Genomic DNA, 19,853 nt, shown 5'->3' on the forward strand with positions numbered 1-19,853 from the left:
AACAGATGTAGCTGATCTGCCCAAAACTTTATCACCTTGAGTGGGAACCATCTCCCCCAGCTTCGACTGCCTGCAGAGGCTGCTTTCAGAGCTGTCACAGAGAAGTGCTTTGGAGGAGCAACACACATGACCAGTTTTAAAGTTCTGTCTCAGGATGAGCTGAATTATCCCTTTTGTCCCACTGTTTATATCTGCTTGGCCTGTGCTGGTGCTGAAGGGAAGGCAGATCACCAGCCCAGGTGCAGACACAGCACTGGGGATGGTTTCATGAACACCCAGCCCTGGCTGGTGGTTTGTGGCCTCGGTCACAGTCATCCCAGGACCCACTGAGTTATCACCAGTCTCGTGGTGGCTGTGAGTGCTCAGAAAGCTGCAGCTCAAGATGTGGGATCTAGGCTGGTTCTTGGGAATGTGCTGGTTGGCTTTCTAAAGAAACATTTTAAAAGGAGGCCCTGCTCCTACATCTTGGTTGAAGCTCAGCCCTGTGAAAAATCTGTGTATCTGTGGCTTTTCAGGGGTTTCCAGGGGAAGGGTTTTAGTTGCTGCTGAAAATGAATTCACAGAGGGACAACTGGGATGCCCCCAACAGCCTGCTAGAGGGGTCCAGACACTGTCTCTGCCACACTCCCCCAGTGTCCCCATTCAACACTCCCCCAGTGTCCCCATTCAACACTCCCCCAGTGTCCCCATTCAACACTCCCCCAGTGTCCCCATTCAACTCACACATCAAATCTTGTCTGTTTTCAGCCTGCACTGGGGATTAATTGCCCTCACACCACTTCCTGGAGCCTGGTTTCCATCACTCCTGTTGCACAGCTTGTCCCAGCCCCTGAGTGATGTCCCGGCAAGTGTCTCACCTTCCCTGCCGAGAGTTTAGCCTGCAGCTCCCGGCATTCCTGCTGCAGAGCTTCAATCTGCTTGTCTTTGGCCAGGAGGGCACTGGCTTGCTCTGTCAGGTCCTTGGCACGCTGGCGGGCAAAGGCTTTCTTACACAGCTCCAGGCTGGAGCCCTTCAGAGCCACTGGAGCAGTGACCTACACAGAGAGCAGTGGGGAGAAAGGTGTGTTGGTGCTCCTTAACCACCACCCCACCACCCCTTGGTGCTCCTTAACCACCACCCCACCACCCCTTGCTGTTCATCAACCACCACCCCGTCATTCCTGGGTGTTCAGTCACCACCACCAATCACCCCAACAGCCTGGCCCCAAAGGACAGACAAGCAGTGGAAGAGGAAGGGCTGGATGGAGAAGTGGGTCAGAGAAGAGGTGGGAAGGAGAAGGTGGCTCAGCAGGTGGGCTCAGTGGGTACAGCCAGAACAGGGGCTGCAGGCAGGGCAACGGTGTGGGGGGAAGAGAGAAAACAAGGATGAGGGCAGAAAAACAGGAGAAGATAACAGAGAAGAGGAGGGGAGGATGGCAGGAAAGATGGGCATGGGATAAAGGACAGAGTTGGTCAAACCAGGAAGAGAAATGGAGCATCTGTGGGTTTCTAGGCAGCAGGAAAGAGCTTCAGCATGGTTGGGTGGAGGACAGAGGGAAATGGAGAGGCAAGAGAGAGCCCAGCAAGGACCAGCACAGCCAGGGAAGGACTGGGAGATGTTCAGCAGAAGAAGCAGGTCAGGTTCACATGCTCCCTGTGAGGGAGGGAAGAGCAGGGGTGGGGGTGACAGGGCTTCAGGGGGAGCAGGCTAGTCAGGGACAGGCTCTGTCTGCCCAGCAGGAGCTGAGGCTGCCTGGCACAGTGTCCCTGGGATTCCCCCATCCCTGGGGTGGGCTCTCCCACTGGGTATCAGCACCACAGAGCTGGATAAAGGGGCAGCTCACACCCCCTGCTCATCCCAACCCTCTGGGCAGTGAGGACACCTCCAGTCCCTGACTTTATCCAACCCTTCCTCTCCCTGCCCAGCTATTGTTATCTGCACAAAGCCTCACAATCTGGGGAGGGGGGACTCTCCTCTGCCTGATCAGGATTTGCATCCTCTGTGCAAACTTCTCCTCCCCAGCTCCTCCTGAGCATCTCACCCACGTGCAGAAGCTCCATGGGACCTGTGCACCAGGCACTGAAGGCAACCACTGCCAGATTAACCCCAGCTCCTCAGGGCCCCTCCTCTGCTCCTGCCTCCAGCCCACCCTCCACCAGCCTCAGCCATCCGAGCACTTGGACACCTTGGCCAGCACAGGAGCCCAGCAGGTTCTCCCAGGGCTCCCACAGGCCTTACACTGTCACCACCCCAAAGTTTCACAGGAGAAACAAATAAACCAGTATTTGTATAGGTGCTGGGGGGGCTGCAGAGCTGTTGGGTGTATATCAAATGGTTTCTCTTAACATAGTATCTGACAAGTCCATCTGTTGCCCTGCAAGTACCAAAACCCCGTGACAGACGGGCTGCGAGGTGCCTGGGGACAGAGAGCCAGGAAAACCCCCTACCTTCCCTCCAACACAGCTTTCACTTCCTCCCTTCTGTCCTAGAGGGCTCGAATTCCCCATCACAATCCCTGCTTTCCTTCCAATAGAAGGAAGGTTTTTCCCTTCCTCCACTGCAATCCCCCTTTAGGAACTTGTGCCCAAGATCCCACACCCTACAGGCATCTCCTGCTGCTCCTGCAAGGTGTCAAACACTACAGGCTTCACAACAAGCTGCTGTTAGGTTGGAGAAAGCAAAACCCCTGTGGCTTGTGCAGCCCTGTGAGCGAGGTGTGGATGGGGCAGAGCTGTCTCTCACCCCTTCCTGTTTTGCTTCACCGCACTCCTTTTCTTATTCAAATCCTTCCTGTTTCTTTCTGGTGAAGTCAGATGAATTATTTTCATGACTTCAGAGAAAGCCACGTTAATTAACCTAAAGTATCACCTTATGGGGAGAAACCAAGCAGGAGGAAATTCCTCAAACCAGCTCCCTGAGCAGGAGCAGAGCAGCTGGCGATGGCTGGGTTTGGTGATTCTTGCAAAGCGTGTTTGCTGGAGGTTTAAGAAAAAGGGAAAGAAAAGGCCTTTCTAGCACGATGGAAGTGGCAAACAGAAGGTCCTGGTGGTGAGGTGCTGTCCCAGCTCAGCTCCCCAGCCAGGGCAGGTCCCAGCACCCACCACTTTGAGGTTTGCCTCCTGCAGTTTCCGGGCTCTCTCCTCCAGGCGCTTGGCGATCACCGCCAGCTCCGCGTTCTTCCTCTTCAGGTGCTTCACCTTCTCCTCCGTCTGGGGGAAGCAGCTCCTGCGCTGCAGAACAGAAAAAGAAGCTGGAGGTGAAACCCCTGATCAGGAGCCAATGTCCCTGGTCCTGCTTGACCTGTTCTAGAACTACCCAAACCATCAAACACCAACCTCTGCTGTTGTTGCCTCTCCAGTCACTGAAATTGTGGTTTTCCTGCTATTTTTGTTAATGTGACCTCTTGCTCCCTATGATATCCCCAGACCATCCCACGTGGTCGCTCTCCATCCACAACCTGCTCGTTGCAGGCTCTGCCAGGACTCAACATGTCTCCAGCATCAGTGTATCCTGGCTGCCCACCCTTTGGGGCTTTCTCCTCCAAAGTCTTCCCAGTTTATTTCCCCGGGTTTACAGGACTCAGCACATCCCTGTGGATTTGCACTGCACCACCAGGACAAGCTTATCCGTGTCTTTTCTCTCCTGACACCAAAGCACGAGCTTCGGAGGAAGCGACAAAGGACTTTATGATATTTGCAAAGCAAATTTCCTTTTTCTCCCTATTGATTCTGTTCGCTCTTAATCCCCTTTTATTTGTTATCTGTCCGTTCCAATGAGCCGCCTCTTGCCGACGGCTCCTTCTCCCAAGGTCGGGCCCAGATGTGTTGTGCTGTCTTTTCACATCAGCAGAAATGTCAGGTCAGCTGAGGCTCACGATTATTTCCCTCCCTACCCCTGTGAGACCCCACCAAGGGCGGCTCAGCTGTAAGGCTGAGGCTGGTTTTTGAGAGTCCAATTTGATGAGAGCTCACACGCCCGTGCTTCGCTAGAACCCAGAGGACTGATAAGGGGTAACCCCGGGGTGCAGGCCACGTGGAATTTATGCTTTTAGTGCAAGAAATTTATCTACAATATGCATTTTGAATGTGGTGATAGAAATCTGAAATGCTGAGCAATCAAATTTGCAGGGGCCCGGGGTGGCTGCATCCCCACGCTGCGGGGCTGGGCAAGGGGTGATGCTCTCCAGGGAGGATTCGGGAGGGGAATATCCCCTCTTTGTGCTTCCTGATGGGCCTGGAGAGCCAGGGATGGGGGAGCAGGGCAGAACAGGGCAGAAGGCTGCTGTGGCAGCCTGGCTTGGTGTTGGGTGCCGGGGTGCAGCTGGGGAGGATCGGGGTGCTGAGCTCCCATAGGAGCAGGGGGCAGTGCTGCACTGTCACGCCGAGACCAGGCCGAGTGAATCAGTGTTTCTGCTTTTCACAGAATCAAATATAGTTAAAGAGGAAATAAGGGCAACTTCCCCTCCCCTGCCTGGCTCTGCTCTGCAGCTCGAGGAAGGGGTCCAGCTCAAGCTGATGGGTGCAGTGTGATGGCACCCAGAGCACCCAGACCCCCTATCCCCTCTGGCCCTGCCCAGATGATCCCGTGTGCGGCATCTCTTGGAATTGGCAGCAGACAGCAGCTCGCCCTGGCCAGGACTCCCTCCCTGTGGAGCATCCCGTGCCAGCACCCAGCCAGGGTGCAGGATGTGTCCTCTGCTCACCAGCAGGCTGTTCTCCTCGGCCAGGCTGGAGCAGCGGTGCCGCAGGTCCTCCAGGGCACTCAGGAGCTTCGTGTTCTGGCTCACGAGGAAGCCGTAGTCAGCCCCGCTCTGCAAAACAGCACAGGAGAGGCACAGCAGGGCTTCACCTGCCCAGGAAGGGGTCCTGCAGGTCCTCAGGGCTTCACCTGCCCAGGAAGGGGTCCTGCAGGTCCTCAGAGCTTCACCTGCCCAGGAAGGGGTCCTGCAGGTCCTCAGAGCTTCACCTGCCCAGGAAGGGGTCCTGCAGGTCCTCAGAGCTTCACCTGCCCAGGAAGGGGTCCTGCAGGTCCTCAGAGCTTCACCTGCCCAGGAAGGGGTCCTGCAGCACCTCACAGCTTCACCTGCCCAAGGCACAGACCACAGGTCCTGCAGGTCTGCAGGGCTTCACCTGCCTGAGGCACAGACTACAGGTCCTGTTGAACCTTAGAGCTTCACCTGCCAAGGGCAGGGGCAGAGGGGTCCCAGCCTCATGCCCAGCCCAGCCCAGCTGCGTGGGGGGCTGGCAGGGTCGGGGTGCAGGCAGCAAAGGGGCACGGTGGGATTTGGGCGCTGATTTCAGGAGATGAGGGGCTACATGTCCTCTGGGGGACAACTGGCCTTTGGGGCCAGGCTTCATCCCCTGTGGGTGACATTTGCCATCTCCACGCATTCAACTTCCACGCAGGGAAAAAGCCCAGACCCTCCTGGAATCCTCAGCCGTGGCACCATCCAAACTGGCTCAGTGAAACCCTGGCAGGAGCCGGGGGCAGAGCACAGCCCCTGACACTCCAACACGTGGCTGCTCCCCACGGCTCAGGGACCCCGTGGCCTCCAGCAGCACGTGGGTTTTGGAGGTGACCAGACCTCCTCACCCACTTTCCCATCCCAGCTCTCCTGCTGGAGCCCACCCAGGAGCCAGCCCCAGCTCTGCCCTCTCCGTGTCAGCTCCGGAAGAAGGCGACACGACGGATTTTTTTTTTGCAAAACACCAACTTCGTTTTGTCACATCAAAAGCAGCAGCAGCAGCAGCTCTGCTGGGAGCTGTATATATAGTTCTGTGGTTACTGCTTCCTGCCCAGAGCAGCTCAGCACAGGCTCCCAGGCAGGATTTCTGTGCGTTAGCAAAGCTCAGAGCTGAGCTGTTGCCTCACAGCTGCCATATGGCAGCAGCACCCCGTGTGTGTCTCGGCAAGATCCAGCCAGATGTTTTCCCAGCAGCCAGGCAGGTCTTGCAGGACGTCCTCCCAGTGCCTAACAAGACTCTGCTGAAGGGCCATGACCTCCCCAGTGCACAGAGGCTGTGAGGGAAACGTCCCAAAAAAATGTCGCCCAAGCTTTCTGGGGAGCAAGAAATCAGACAGGGACCCAGCTCTAGGAAGTCTGAGGCTGGGTAAAATTCATGATGCTCTTGGAAAATACTATATTTTGGTTTCTCGACCGTGTCCATTGGATAAATATAGCAGGAGACCAGTTCCACAAAGTCCACCCCCAATCCCTCGGCCTGTGGCTCTCCCAACCTCCCACACCCATATGGAAATGCCTTGGCAAAGCAGGGAGGGAAAAGACAACTGAAGGAGGCTGAAAACAAAAACAAACCCTCAGAAGATGACACCCAGCCCTCCCCATCAGCCTCAGATGGTATCCCCAGGTCCCACCGACCCCCTGAGACACCAGGATGTGACGTGCCATGAGCAAAGTGGTTTGTAGGCAGGGGCTGTTGGCACAGTGGTTTGTAGGTGTCCACGCTGCAGAAATCCCAGAGTCTGAGAAAGCTGGAGTGAAATGTCCCATGGAGAGAGACTGTACTCCTCTACACATGTGGGATTTTTCTCCCCTGGGCACAGAGGTGCCATTACTGCCACCATTCCTGGGGACATCACACCTCCAACAACTCAGGGCTGTTCTCAGGGGTGGTCAGGGTAGGCCCAGGAACCAAGGAGCTTCTCAAACCTCAGCATCCTGGGAATGCCAAGAAGCTCCCCTGGGAGCCCTGTGCACAGCTCTGCCCAGCACCAGATCCTGCAGCATCAATCCCATCCCTGAAGCTTTACAGGAACAATGAGGTGTCCCAGGGAGCAATTCCCCCATCACCAGCTCCAGGAACATCAAAGCACTTCTTCAGTCTGGGAATCCCTGCAGGGGACACTGCTGGTGCTAAAGGGGGGACAGAGCAGGGTGGGTGCCTGGGGAGGGGGGTCCTACCAGCATCTCCCGTGCTGTGTGTGACAGTGCCTTGGGCTCATTCCCTGCTGCCATCCCAGAGCCAAGCAGGCAGCCCCTGGGAAGAAGTCAAAGGGCATTATTTCCACCTCCTTGGCCCTGCCAAGAGGCCTCAAAATTCATGTCTGTGGTTGCTTGCGCTGAGCCAGGGCGAGCACACTGAGCCAGCGGCCTCTGTGCCTGGGATGGGAGCTGGAGAGATTTCTTGGAGGAGCTGATGTGCTCCTGCCTCTCCCCACCAGGCAGCCAGGACCTCTGACATCAGCAGCACAGAGCTTCTGCAGAGGACAGTCAGCATTTCCAGCATGGCAGGGGGGTCTTTTGGGGACCTACATCCAAGTTTCTGCATTTAAACCCCTATTTCTGTAGCCATAAAACATCTTCATCTGGGCAGGACCCAAAGGCTCACAAGTACAACCTGCCAGGCTGTCCCCAGGTCAGCCCAGGTTTCGTGTCACGACTCCAGAGCCCATGACATGGCAAAGGCTGGGATGTGCTTTCCCATTCCCCAGGCAGCAGGGCAGTGTGGCTGTGTGCTCCAGGCTGGGGCCAGGCACTCGGCCAAGCCTCCCCCTGCCAGCACGTCCCTCTGTGGCCACAGATCCTTGGGGCTCTGCCCAGAGAGGCACGAGGGGCATCTGCAGCGAGAAGACGTGGAGGCAGGAGCTCCTTTCTGTGCCAGGATGTCTGTCCCACACGGGGACCTCAGCGCCCGGGAAAGCTCTGCCAAACCTCCCCCTGGGCTCTGAGCCGGTGCTGGTGCGTCAGCTGAGCCCTCCTCCCAGAGCCTGCAACCGAGGGGCTGTCTAGACGTCATCCCACGCTCATTAAACATTCATTTCCCATAATGAAATGGCTTTTAATTTCCGAACTGCTCCGCTGTTCCTCAAGGATCCCGCTCCGCACGGCGCAGCCGCGCTCGGGGCTCCCGCGGCGCCTTTCCCGGGGAGCTGGAGGAGATGGTTAGGGAGGAGAGGCAAGAGGCTCCCCCCAGAGTGACTCAGCCCGATGAAGTGTCCAAAGTGTCAGCAGGAGCCGAAATCCAAGCACATCCCTCGGTCAGGGAGGTTTCAGTGAGCAGAGGCCGAGCTGACACCACGGGGAGGGTCTCCAGGCAGCCACATCCCCCAGGTCAGGAATATTCTCAGCCACTAAAAAAATGAACCCGAGTGACGTGTTCTTTGGCCACGGGGAAAGTTTCTGCAGGAGCAGAGCAGCAGGGATGCTGAGGAAGGAGAGCAGCAGGCACATGGCTTTGAAGCCTCTGTCACACGGGAATTGGCAACATCTGTCGCCTCTTTTGGCAGGTAGAGCCCAAAATACAGTTTCTCCAGGATGCGTGAGAACAGCAAACAAAGAGAAGCCCTCAGCATGTCAGCTGCGAGACAACTGCTGCTTTTTCACCTGAAAGCTTCAAAAAGCAACGCAGAGCTGCAGCAGCTTTTGCAGGGAGAGGTGCCCAGCCAGGCTGCTAAATGGGTCACGCAGGCAAAATCCCTTTGGAGCAGCCAGAATCCAGCACAGTCCTGAAAGTCCTGCGGAAAACTTGCAGGAGGCCGTTGGGGGACAGTAAATCACACGTGGTGAGGACGACAGGAGCTGCCTGAACCCGGCTCTGCAATGCGGCTTGGGCACAGCCTGGCACAGCCCAGCCCCAGGGGCTTCCCCCTGCCAGCCCTGGGGAACTGCCAAAGCCTAAAGCCAGCCTTGCTTTAAAATCCCTGTGGAGAGCCAGACAGGGAGGGTGGCCCCGTGAGCGGGAGGTCTCAGGTGGCCTTTGGAAACAGGCGGGCTCGTGGCTGAATTTTAAACCATGCCCAATTTGAAGGTGTGTAAACCACACACAGTTTGAAGGGGAATAAACCACACGCAATTTGAAGAGGAATAAACCACGCACAACTTGAAGAGGAATAAACCACACATAATTTCAGGATGTCCCTGCAGTGACTTCCCCATCTGCAACCCCGCCGGGTCCAGCTGCTGGGTTTGCTTTGCAAAAGCCATCTCTGAACACCAACCCCCACTCTGCAGACACCTTCCCAGGTGAAGTTATCCCGGCTCTCCTGCTATCCTGGCTATATTAAATCCACCACCTCTCCTTCATTTGAAATCATTGTCACCAAGCCTCCGCCGTGTCAAAGCCCTTTAGCAGCTCGTTCCACCTGACTCTGGTAATTAGCTCCCTTAACTTCTCAATCCTCCCCGCTTGGAAATGAAAGGCTGTCATTGCCAATCCATTTGCTCCTCTTCCAGCCCGTTTCAGGGGAATCGGCCACCTCACAGAACAAAGTTATTTTCCATAGGCTGCTCCTCTGCAGTGCCCTCACTGCCTGGCAAAAGCAAGACAAAAATAGCATCACCTCCTGTTCGGTCAGTGAGCAGAGCCAACCCCGCCGCCGGCACAGCGAGGGGCAGGACCATCCCTGCTGAGGGAAAAGGGACAGTGCTGTCAGGGGTATGGGAGAAGGAAGAGCCATCCCTGGGATGAGGCCGTGGTTATCCTGCCGCTCCCCTGCCTTGCAGCCTGTGTCCCACTGCGCTTGTTCTCCTCCCTCCCTGAACTTTGCGCCAGTTCCCGGTTTCAGACACAAACATCTCCCTTCTGCCGTCGGCTTCAGGGCACTTCCCCACAGTCAGCACTTTTTCCTGCTGCCCATCCCTCTCCCAGCCTACTACTTGCCCTTATTTCCGTGATTTCCTCATTTATCTGATTTTTATCACCCCGTGTCACAAATTCACGGAAGAAAAAATCCATCCAAGGCTATTAACTTCAAAAATCCTGCCTCCCGGCGTGGGGAGTGCTGGAGCCATGAATTGGAAGATATTGAGGGGAATATTCAGGGGAGCAGTCACTGTATATTTGCTGTTCTTTACATCCCCCCAGGCTTTCTGTCCTGCACACCCTCTGACCACTGCCAGCTCTTCATATGCTCCTCACAGGGCCTTTAAAATGAGATGCAGCTAAAATCGGGGTCTCACAAATTCAGGTCCTCTCTCTCTTTAAACCCTCTGTGGAAGCACCATTATCAATCCCAGGAAAACAAACCCAGCTATTCCAGGAGAAGGAAAATCTGCTCAGTGCCCTGATGGCCCTGGCTCGCTGTCCTTTGATGAGCTCAGCCTCTCCAGCCTCCCCAACCAGGGAGAAATTAATGTTCCTGCAAAACTGAGGCAGGGAGGAATGTGAGTGGAAAATAAGCTCTCCAGGCAGAGGATCAGCTCTCCAAAATCCAAGGCTGCAGCCGGGTCCAGGATGCAATGCAGCACAATTCCTCACCTTTACCAGCAAATCCAAGAGACAGGAGGATTTGCAAGGAGATGAGAGAAAATGACACTGAAATTCCTCCCAGCTGCTGGGAAGGTGGCTCTGAACCGCTCCTGAGGTGCTGCACACGTGATTCTTCATCCCTCACAGCCAGAGAGAAATCAGGGCAGGCAGTTGTGAGGAATGAAGGGCTTGGAGAAACCCAGGGATGAGCCAGTGGGAAAAGGTGCTGCTCAGGGTGCAGGTGCCCATCTGGCTGAACGCTCCTGGTCTCCTCAGTGCTCAGTTTGCTCCTGGCCCTGCTCTCCTGTGTGCTACAGAGACCTGGAACTGCTCCCAGCTGGACACTGCCTGCCTGGAGCAGAGGCCTGACAAGGTGTGTGTGGCCCCAGCCAGGCTTTGCCCAGCTGTGACCCAACTCTCTCCGTGTCAAACACAAATTGTTTTGCAATCCCAGGATGTGTGAGGCCACAAACTGCAGCTGATCCATCAGATAACCTGCAGCAGGGGGTTGTGCAACACTCCTCAAGTACAACATCACCCTCCTGCCCTTGGGTCACTGTGTGACCTCTGGGCACCCCCGTGTCCCCTGCAGGGCCTCTCCCACCTTCACATGTTGTGAGAAAGGTTTTGCAGGGCAAAAAGCAGGTACAAAGCCTGTTCTACCAACCACCCTTTTAACATCAGTGTGCAAGTGTCTCTTGTCTCTTATCAGCTTCCAGAAAGATTAGGCCAAGCTCTGGTAAAGCAGAACTGTGCTCCATCCCCACCACACTCAGGGGACAGTAATGGTGTTGGTGTTCCACTGCCCAGCCTGGGAATGTGTGAAAGCCAGGCTGTGCCCCATAAAACCTGCCTTGGTTGTAAAACTTAGAAGCCAAGACAGTTAAGCTGCCTTTTTTCCCCCCCCCTAACTGCAGAATATTCTGGGTACTGCTGAGCAAATCATTGAATCTGCAGAGAAGCAGCTCATGTATTGGTAATTTCCACTAAGAAAAAAAAAACAACAAAAAAAGCAAAATGTAGAAGATGTGGGAAGAAAATGTGTGAACAACTTCAGTGCAAACACAGAAAGACTTTGCAACCTCTGTTGCTTGTGTACTCATGCACATTGCCAATCATTTGAGCTAAAACATGGGCATTGGCATCCTATAAATATTTTGGGGGTTTTTTTGTTGCTTAGCTCTGAGCAAAGGTCAGTCTGCAGCTCCCAGCGCTGCAGGCTCAGGCCCAGACCACCCCAAGGTCTTTATGGAGCATCTGGACTTGTTTTGGATGCCACGTGTCAAATAATTCTATTTTGTGAGCATGCAAAGAAAAAAAACCAACCCAAAACTCCCAAAAACTCTGGGGAAGAATGATAAAATTGAGTGCTTTCCAGGTTTGGTATTTGATGGCTGGAGTGGGGGTGATTGTCCTCTGATATCTCGTCTTTCTTGTAACAGAAACTCTAATCCAAAGAAACACTCCCAAGGAAGGTGTGAGACTTCTGGCTTCACCCTGGGAAGCCACGGAGCTGCAGCTCAGTAAATCCCCTGCCCATACAGAAGTGCCTCAGCCCTTTGACAGGATCACGGCTTGGAAAGTCACTCCCCACCAGCAGCAATATCCATGGTCACAGGTCTCCTTTCTTTGAGTGGAAAGACCGGATTCCCCACCACGTTCAGCTCTGGAGAGGCAAATGTGCTCTTCCACCTTGGAGGGTACAGCAGGGAGCTGGAGGGGCAGATTTGGTGTGCACAGCAATTTTTTTTTCCCCAGAAATCTGCTCTGCAGTTCTCCCCCACCTCTTCCTCTTTTCCAAATCACTTGAAGTTTCCCAGGGGCCCAAGAGCACCTTTTCTTTTGGGTCGCATTGGCTTAAAACCTGCTCTAGTTCCCAGGCTTTGGCATGATTAGATATTAGGAAGGAATTCTTCCCTGTGAGGGTGGGGAGGCCCTGGCACAGGTTGCCCAGAGAAGCTGTGGCTGCTCCATCCCTGGAAGTGTCCAAGGCCAGGTTGGACTGGGCTCGGAGCAACCTGGGCTAGTGGAAGGTGTCCCTGCCCATGGCAGGGGGTGGGACTGGATGGTCTTTAAGGTCCCTTCCAACCCAAACCATTCCAGGAGTCTGTGTCAGAATCAGTTCCTTGCCCCTCTTGGTAAAGCAAGAACTCACTTGGGATATTTGTAGGATTTTGTGCTGGACTGAGAAGCCCCAAATCTCCAACAGCTTTAACAAGAGATAAAGGGGAAAATCATCCCCTTGCACCCCCTCACAGAGCCAGAGGTGCTGCTCAGTGATCCCTAAGGAAACGTGAATGGCAGGAGCAGCAGCAGACATACCAACTGATGCTCCAAAGGGTGTTTTCCCAGAACTCTGAGCAGATGGCTGGGATGCAGAAGGCCTGCACTCACAGCAGGAGGAGGGCAACAAGGCTGCAGCACTGCACGTGCCATCTCACTTCACGTTATTCCAGCAGGAAGGAATGTTACAGCCAGAAGACACCAGGGAGCCAAGACATTGGTGAGTCCCCTCAAAATATCCAGAGGGTGAAATGAGAAGGATTCTGGGGTGAAGGATCACAGTGTGGTGATGAACAACACCAGCATGGTGGGACAGCCCTGTCCCAAACCCAGCAGCCCAGAGGAGCCAAGGACACGGTGAGGAGGGAAAGGCTGATGTCTCTGATCCTCCACATCCCTGGCCAAGCCATTTGGACGTGTCTTTGCACAGAGAGCATGAGCTTAATTAGTAAAAGAGCCAAAATGAGCATTACCTTCCCCCTCACAGCCTCACTTTGCCTTGTTTTCCATTCATTCCTGGCTCTTCCTGGCAGGCAGACACCTGAGGGTGGCTGTGCATCCACAGTCCTGCAGCAAACAGCACTAAGGCATTTGCATGAGGCTGAGCACTGCCAAGCCAAGAAAAATTAATTTACTCAGGTTTTTAGCAAGATAGAACACAATCTTCTGATTGGGATTGCAGGAAATGGTCTGTACAGCAAGAACTGGCTCCGTTGCCCGAGATCTTCTTGTCCCACTGGCATCTTTTATTCTGCTGACCTACCCTTCCTGGCCAAGGGTACAGCTCTACACACCCTCAGACATTAAATTAACAGTTTTCCAGCTTTGCCAGCGGAAAATTTGAAGCTCTTGAAAGGCCACAAATTCCTGCAAAAGACATTGAGCTTATCATTAAATGCAGCTTGGCCTGAGTGCTTGACATGGAGGATCTTTACTAGCATTTTATAATTCTCCCCGTGTCTGTGCTTTGTGTTATTAAGCCCCACTGGGACCAACAGGTTTTTTTGTGGATATTTAAATTCCTACCCACTGGAGGGCTCCTTGGTTTAAGCATTTTCAGTCGGGTTTTATGGATTTATAGAATATTCGCAGCTGCACATGACCTCAAGGGAAGCTGAGGCTTGGCTTTTAAGAAATGCAAATCCAAAGCAACCTCTGGAGATTGAGAAGGAGCCACAAGAGCCAACTCAGAGCACCCTCAGTGTGCCCCTTGCTCGTGTGGTTCTTGGGATGGGAACAGGGATGTGGTCAGCAGCTGAGCTCATCCCTTCCATGAGTGGGGCTGGAAAGGCTGTGGAGATGAGTAATCCTGGAAGGGAAGATGCAGGGAATATGCAGAAAGTGAATGACCTTGCTGTTCTCCCCTCCTCCAATGTGCCAGGAGGGAATGCAACATTCCTTCAGCGACCCACTCCTGGACCACCCTGAGTTTTCCAGGACCAGGGCAAATCCCACTGGAGCAGCATCCCATAGGAGATGCAGGCAGCTGAGCTCTTGTGGGAAGTGCTCTAAAATCCATCTGACAGCATTCTGGGAACTTTCCAGTTTCCAGCCAGACTGTATCTGTGCCACTGTAACCCCGTTCTTCCTACACACACAACGTTTTTCTCCTTCTCTGTTATTCATTATTTGGATTGGGATCCTACCCCTGCAATGTCTGGAGATTCTCAGTAGGAAAGTAATTTCTTATCTTCTGCGTCCACACAGAAATTTTGGAGAGCAGGACCAGAGTGATGTCAAAGGCCCAGGTCAAGGATACACTTGTGACAGTCCCCAGAAGGCTTCCAGTGGTGCCATGGTGGGACACACTGCTCTGCTGAGGAGCTGGGAAACCCTGCCCTGCCTTAGGGGATGCAGGGGCATGTGGAAAATGGATGAGAAGATGTAGGCACAAGCCTCAACAAGGAAAACTCCCAGCAGACCTGTGCAGAACATTCCTCTCCATGGGAATGCTGCAACCTTGGGAGAGGGTAAGAGAGGTGGTGCAATCCCAGCCCTTGGAGACACTCAACACTTGCCTGGTCAGGATATGATCAACCTCTTCCAGCTCTGGAGCCTGCTGGGAGCAGGGGCTGGATGGGAGGCTCCAGGAGTGTCCCCAACCCACCTCTCTAACTCCAGAGTTCCCTTTCCAGCTCCCAAAGGGAAGAAGGGCAAGAGCTCTCCACCCTCTGCACTCAGGGGGGACCCAGGCAAGAAAGCCAAGATTAACTTGACCTCCAGACAGCCTTAATGTCTATCCATGGTCTGTCCCTGAGGGAATGGCAGAGCAGCAGTGGTGGAGGCCGGGACACACGGCAGGAGCTCCATCATAAAATCAGCATCTTTAATGAGCTCTGTCAGCCATGAGCCCTCAGGAGGCTCTTCCCCACACCAGGAGATTTCTCCCTGGAGGCAGCTGTCCTGTTCACAGAGTGCAGCTCTGACATCCCAAGGACAAATGTCCTAAAGGAAGCCCAGCTCCAGCAGCAGGACACACAGTGCATGTCCCAGCCTGGCCAGGGGGAGCTGTGCTTTGAAGGGGAGCTGTGTGAGCCCCCCCCTCTCCCAGCTGTGTGAGCCCCTCGTTCCCTAGGAAGTGGATTTGAGGATGTGGCTCCACAGCCCAGCAGCACCAGCCCTTGTTCTGCTATGGCTGGAAGCCTTTCCCATCCCTAAAGCCACTGGGCTCCAGGAAGAGCTGCTGGATTGATTTATTTTTTTTTCCAGGAAAAGACAAGGTAACCTTTCTGGGGATCAACATCAGTGTTAAGGATGGTACTGCCACGGTACCACCAGCACCACCACGGTGCCACTGCGGCACTGCCACGACACAGCAGAGTGACACCAGGTCCAGCAGCACCACCCCAGCACCACCAGTTCCACCATGGACTATGATGGCACTACCACGGTGCTGCCACAACCCCATGGGAGTGGGAAGGGAAACTGGAGTCACCCACCCAGCCAGGAGCCTCCAGGATCACGGGAAACACTCAAAGCAGCCCAAGGACCAAGGCAAACTGGATGGCAGGTGCTCAGCAGTCACCACCATAGACACCAAGCGGGGTCCTCACCCCCTCCTCCACCACCCCTGGATGCACAGCTGGATCATGGGGGACCCACTGCAGGGATCATCTAGAGCTGGTGCACAGCCCCCTCCCCAAAGGTGCTGTTCAGCTGCTGGAGCACCCACAAACACCCCTCTGAACCAGCCACCTGCCCCTCTGCCACTCCCAGCCTTCCCACCCAGGCTCCCACCAGGACACAGCACCTATTCTGGCTCTCCTGAAGGAGTGTCCTAGGCTGGGTTGGACAGGGCTTGGAGCAACCTGGTCTATTGAAAGCTGTCCCTGAAGCAGATGATCTTGAAGGTCCCTTCCAACCCAAACCATTCTGGGATTCCCTGAAGACAGTAAGTGGCACAACCAATTTGACTCCTGGGATACAAAAGAGGGGAGGGAGCAGAAATCCTTCCCATTCTGCAACCCCATTTTTCGGCTGGGGTGCTCCTGGCACAGCCAGGGCTGGGGTCAGAGGCAGCCCAAGGGTGCCTGGTTCAATGTGGCCTTTCCCTAAGCATCACAATAAACAGCCCTTCAAAACAGACCCATAGGAAACTGTGCTGGACTGAAATCCTGTTGTCCCTTGATGTGTTTCCAGCGGTGCCCTTTCTCCCGCAGGCAGCTCCAGCTGGGCTCAGCTGCACAGCACAGCCTGCTCAAAACCCTCCTGCTAAACCCCAGCCAGCTCTGCTCAGCCCTTCTCCCTCCTGAAGGCCAAAAGCTGATTTCTCTCCTGTTTAAGAACACCCCCAGATCCCAGGGGACCCCAGGAAGATAGTTGCTCTTCCTCACGGGAAAGGAGGGCAAGATGTCCTGAGCAGGGTGAGCTGGTGAACTTTCGTGACCTGGATGGAGGAGGTGAGACCCTGAGGAGCTGTTTGGGCTGTCTTTAGGGAGATGCTGCAAGGGGCTGACCCTGCACTGCCCCGAGGTGCCCAGGGCTGCCTTCAGGGACAGGTTCCCCCTGCAGTGCAGGTGCCCCAAGCCCTCCGAGGCTCCCCGGACTGGAGAGGGGATATTTTGGAAGGGGGTGACAGTGAGTAAATCATGTCCCTGCCACGACCTGCAGAGCCCTTGATGCTGCCGGAGCGAGGAGATGCCGCAGGGACGGCTCAGCCTGGGCTGGTGCAGCGGCTGTGTCTGCTCCGGGTGGGCTCAGCGAGACCCCGCACCAGCTCCAGCGCCTTCCAGGCAGCTGGAAATCCCCGTGGAAGGGCAGCGGAGGCAGCAGCTCTTTCTCTCCTGGGGTTCGTGGCAGCGGCTGTGGCGGCTCCCGGCCCACGGGGAAGGTTTTGGGGGTGGCTCAGCCGCAGCCCAGCGCACCCATTGCCCGTGTCCGTCTCGTCCCCGCGGTGCCTCGACGCCTCTCGCCCCAAAATGAGCCAACGCACCGCCACCCCCGCCTTACCTGGGGGGGTCTGTCCGTCCGCTCCATCGCTCGCAGGGGCCTGACGAGCTCCGGCGCGGAGTGAACCCGCTGCGGGTCCGGCGGGGGAACGCGGGGGGTCCCGGGGGACTCCTCCTGGGGCTGGGGCGCTCCGTCCCGCTCCGATCCCGTGGGAAGCCGGCAGCCGACCGTGTCCGTGTCACCCCCCGCGCCGTCACGCGTGTCCAGGTCCGGGCAGGCGGGGGCGGCGGGGGCGGCATCGCCCGCGGCAGGGGCGGCATCGCCCGCGGCGGGGGCAGCGCTGGGCACCCCCCGCTCCGGCTCCTGCATGGCTGGGGCAGCGCTGGGCTCACTCCGCTCCGGGCAGGGCTCCGCGGGGCTCCGGGAGCCGGCACGGGAGAGCCGAGGGCATCAGAGCGGCGGCGGCGCTGGGAGCAGCCCGGGCCGCGCTCCCCCGCGCCGGGGCCGGGGCCGGCGGCAGCAGCAGCATCCCCGCACCGGGGCTGGCTCGGTCCCGCACCGGGAATGGCTCGGTCCCGCACCGGGAATGGCTCGGTCCCCGCAGCCCCGTGCGGTCGCTGCTCCCGCCGCCCTCAGCCCACCGCCGCCCCCGGCCCCATGACGTGGCGGAGGGGCCGGGGGAGCTGGCAGCCCCTCAGCCCGGGCAGCCCCCGCCGCAGCCGCTGCCGAGTCATCAATACGGAGCCGGGCCGGGCCCCGGGGGGGCCGCGCCGCGCCCCGGGCCGCCAATGGCGGCGGCTGCGCCGGTTTCCACGGCAACGCTGCGGGAGCGGGGTCTGGTGCCTATTGATGAGGCGGCGGCAGAGGGGGGGCGGACGGGCCGATCCCGCATCCCCCCGCACCGCAGCACCCCCCCCCGCATCCCGCCGGCATCGGGGTTTGGTACGGCACCGGCCCCAGCCCCTGCTCGGCTCTGCCCCGGGGATGCTCATCTCTGCCCCAGGATATCTCTGCTTCAGGGATACCCGGCTCTGCCCCCGGGATGCCTGACTGTCCCGCGGATGCTCATCTCTGCCCCAGGATGCCCAGCTCTGCCCCGGCAATGCCCAGCTGTGCCCCGGGACGCCCAGCTCTGCCCCAGGACTCCTGGCTCTGCCCCGGGGATACCCGTCTCTGCCCCGGGGATGCCTATCTCTGCCCCAGGGACACCCAGCTCTGCCCCAGCAATGCTCGGCTCCGCCCTGGTCGTACCCATCTCTGCCTCATGGATGCCCAGCTCTGCCCCAGGGATACCTGGGTCTGCCCCAGGACTCCTGGGTCTGCCCTGGTCATACTCAGCTCTGCCCTGGGGATGCCCAGCTCTGCCTCGGGGATGTTCACACACCTTCCCTCTGTGTGAGCTGAACCTCAGCCCCTCACTGACACGCTGTGCTGGAAACAACCCTCTGCTGAAAGCTGCTGGACCCTGCCTGCAGCATGAGCAGGACAAGAGGCAGAGGGTGGTGTGGGCAGGGAGGGAGGGCTGGGAGGCTGATCTGATCCAGGGAGACAGGAGTTAGCAGCATAACGCTCCAGCAAAGCGGGCACTGCCATCTCTGAGCACACAGAGCGGGCTGACGTGCTCTGTCTCTGCCTCCTCCCTGCCTGGCTGTGTCTTTGATGAAGATCACATCATCCATCAGGCTGGTCAGCGTTCGTGATGCTCAGGGGAAAGCCAATGGGCCACCCTGGGGGACATCTGTCTGTCCCCTGCTCCCCAGCCCTGTTCAAAGCTTGACCCACTGCAGAGCAAGGCTTGCTGATCCCAAACCCAAGAGGGTTTGATGATCCCTGAACCCCTGAGCAACTGGGGACAGGTCCTGCTTCCCCACATCCTTGTGTGTGGCAACAGCTCCCAGTCCCACTGCTGATGTCCCTCTCCTGCAGGGTGGGGGTGACATTTGGCATCTCACATGTGCTGCTCCCTCGATGGATGTGGAGCCACCAGGAGAACCTGTCTGGAGCCACTTGATCCAGGGTAAGTACCCTGGGGGGGTCTTTGATGCCTCTTTCAGACACCTCTTTGTGTGCACCTCCTTTGAGCAGCTTCATCAGTACATCCAGATGTGTCCTGTGCAGATGTGTCACCTCTTGAACCAGATGCCATGGGCCAAGTGTCACCCCTGCCTGAGCCCAGGCAGCACAGGCAAAACACCACCCAGATATTCAATTCACTGCTGGCTGTGAAGGGTGTAGATGACCCACTCAGATGGGTCCTGTGATGTGGGGAGTTACCACCACGCCAGGCAGTCTCACCTCTCTTAGCAGGACTCTGCCATCCCACCCAAATCCCAGATCTCCGGGCTGCCCATTCCTAAGGAGTGTGTGTGTGTGGTGGGGGGAAGCCCCAAGCTGGTGATGAGCAGTGGATGCAGCCAACAGACCAGAGAGGAGATTCCAGACAAATGATCCCATCTTCCTGTGTTTTCTAGTCTCATCTACCTTCAAACCACCAGTTTAAGTGACTCCTTCTGCTCCAGGAACAGGTCAGGATAGATCCCACCGCTGGAATCCCCCCGGTTCCTACCCACAAATGTTTCCCCCCGGGGAGGCACCAGGCAGGATCTGCAGGTGCTGCACGAGTGTGGAAGGAGGCCCAGGCACTGCTCAGCTCCCTGACAAGACAGAACAGGCAGGTTTCGTTAGCAGGAGGCGAGAGGCAGGATGGGAAGTGCTCCCGGATAAGATCTCATGGCTGCGGGGAGCACGGTCCCCTCTGAACCCTCCTCAGAGCTCTCCTCTGAACCCTCCTCAGAGCCCTCCTCTGAACCCTCCTCAGAACCTTCCTCCAAACCCTCCTCAGAACCTTCCTCTGAACCCTGGCTCCAACACATTTGTCTCCTCTGGGACATGCTGTAGCAGCCAGCTACAGGCTCGGTCTTAAGCTGTGCCAGGGGAGGTTTAGGTTGGATATTAGGAAAAAATTTTTTACAGAGAGAGTGATCAGCCATTGG

At 56.5% G+C, this 19,853-nt stretch overlaps 1 protein-coding gene across 5 annotated transcripts in view; it reads right to left on the reverse strand.

Moving 5' to 3' along the window:
* TSPOAP1 (TSPO associated protein 1) overlaps window positions 1-17,042 on the reverse strand; it is a 62,390-nt gene extending 45,348 nt beyond the window's left edge. For all 5 annotated transcript variants that reach the window (XM_017824078.1, XM_017824079.1, XM_017824076.1 and 2 more), the window contains exons 1-4: window positions 16,921-17,042; window positions 4,683-4,790; window positions 3,082-3,210; window positions 858-1,034 (exon numbers count right to left, since the gene is read on the reverse strand). In XM_017824078.1, the coding sequence (XP_017679567.1) occupies window positions 858-1,034; window positions 3,082-3,210; window positions 4,683-4,790; window positions 16,921-16,947 (441 nt within the window). In that variant the 5' untranslated portion in view covers window positions 16,948-17,042. The remainder of the gene's footprint in view (window positions 1-857; window positions 1,035-3,081; window positions 3,211-4,682; window positions 4,791-16,920) is intronic.
* Between the last annotated feature and the right edge of the window lie 2,811 nt (window positions 17,043-19,853).

The sequence above is a fragment of the Lepidothrix coronata genome, unplaced genomic scaffold (genome assembly GCF_001604755.1).
Source record: "Lepidothrix coronata isolate B3197 unplaced genomic scaffold, Lepidothrix_coronata-1.0 Scaffold108, whole genome shotgun sequence".
NCBI lineage: Eukaryota > Metazoa > Chordata > Aves > Passeriformes > Pipridae > Lepidothrix > Lepidothrix coronata.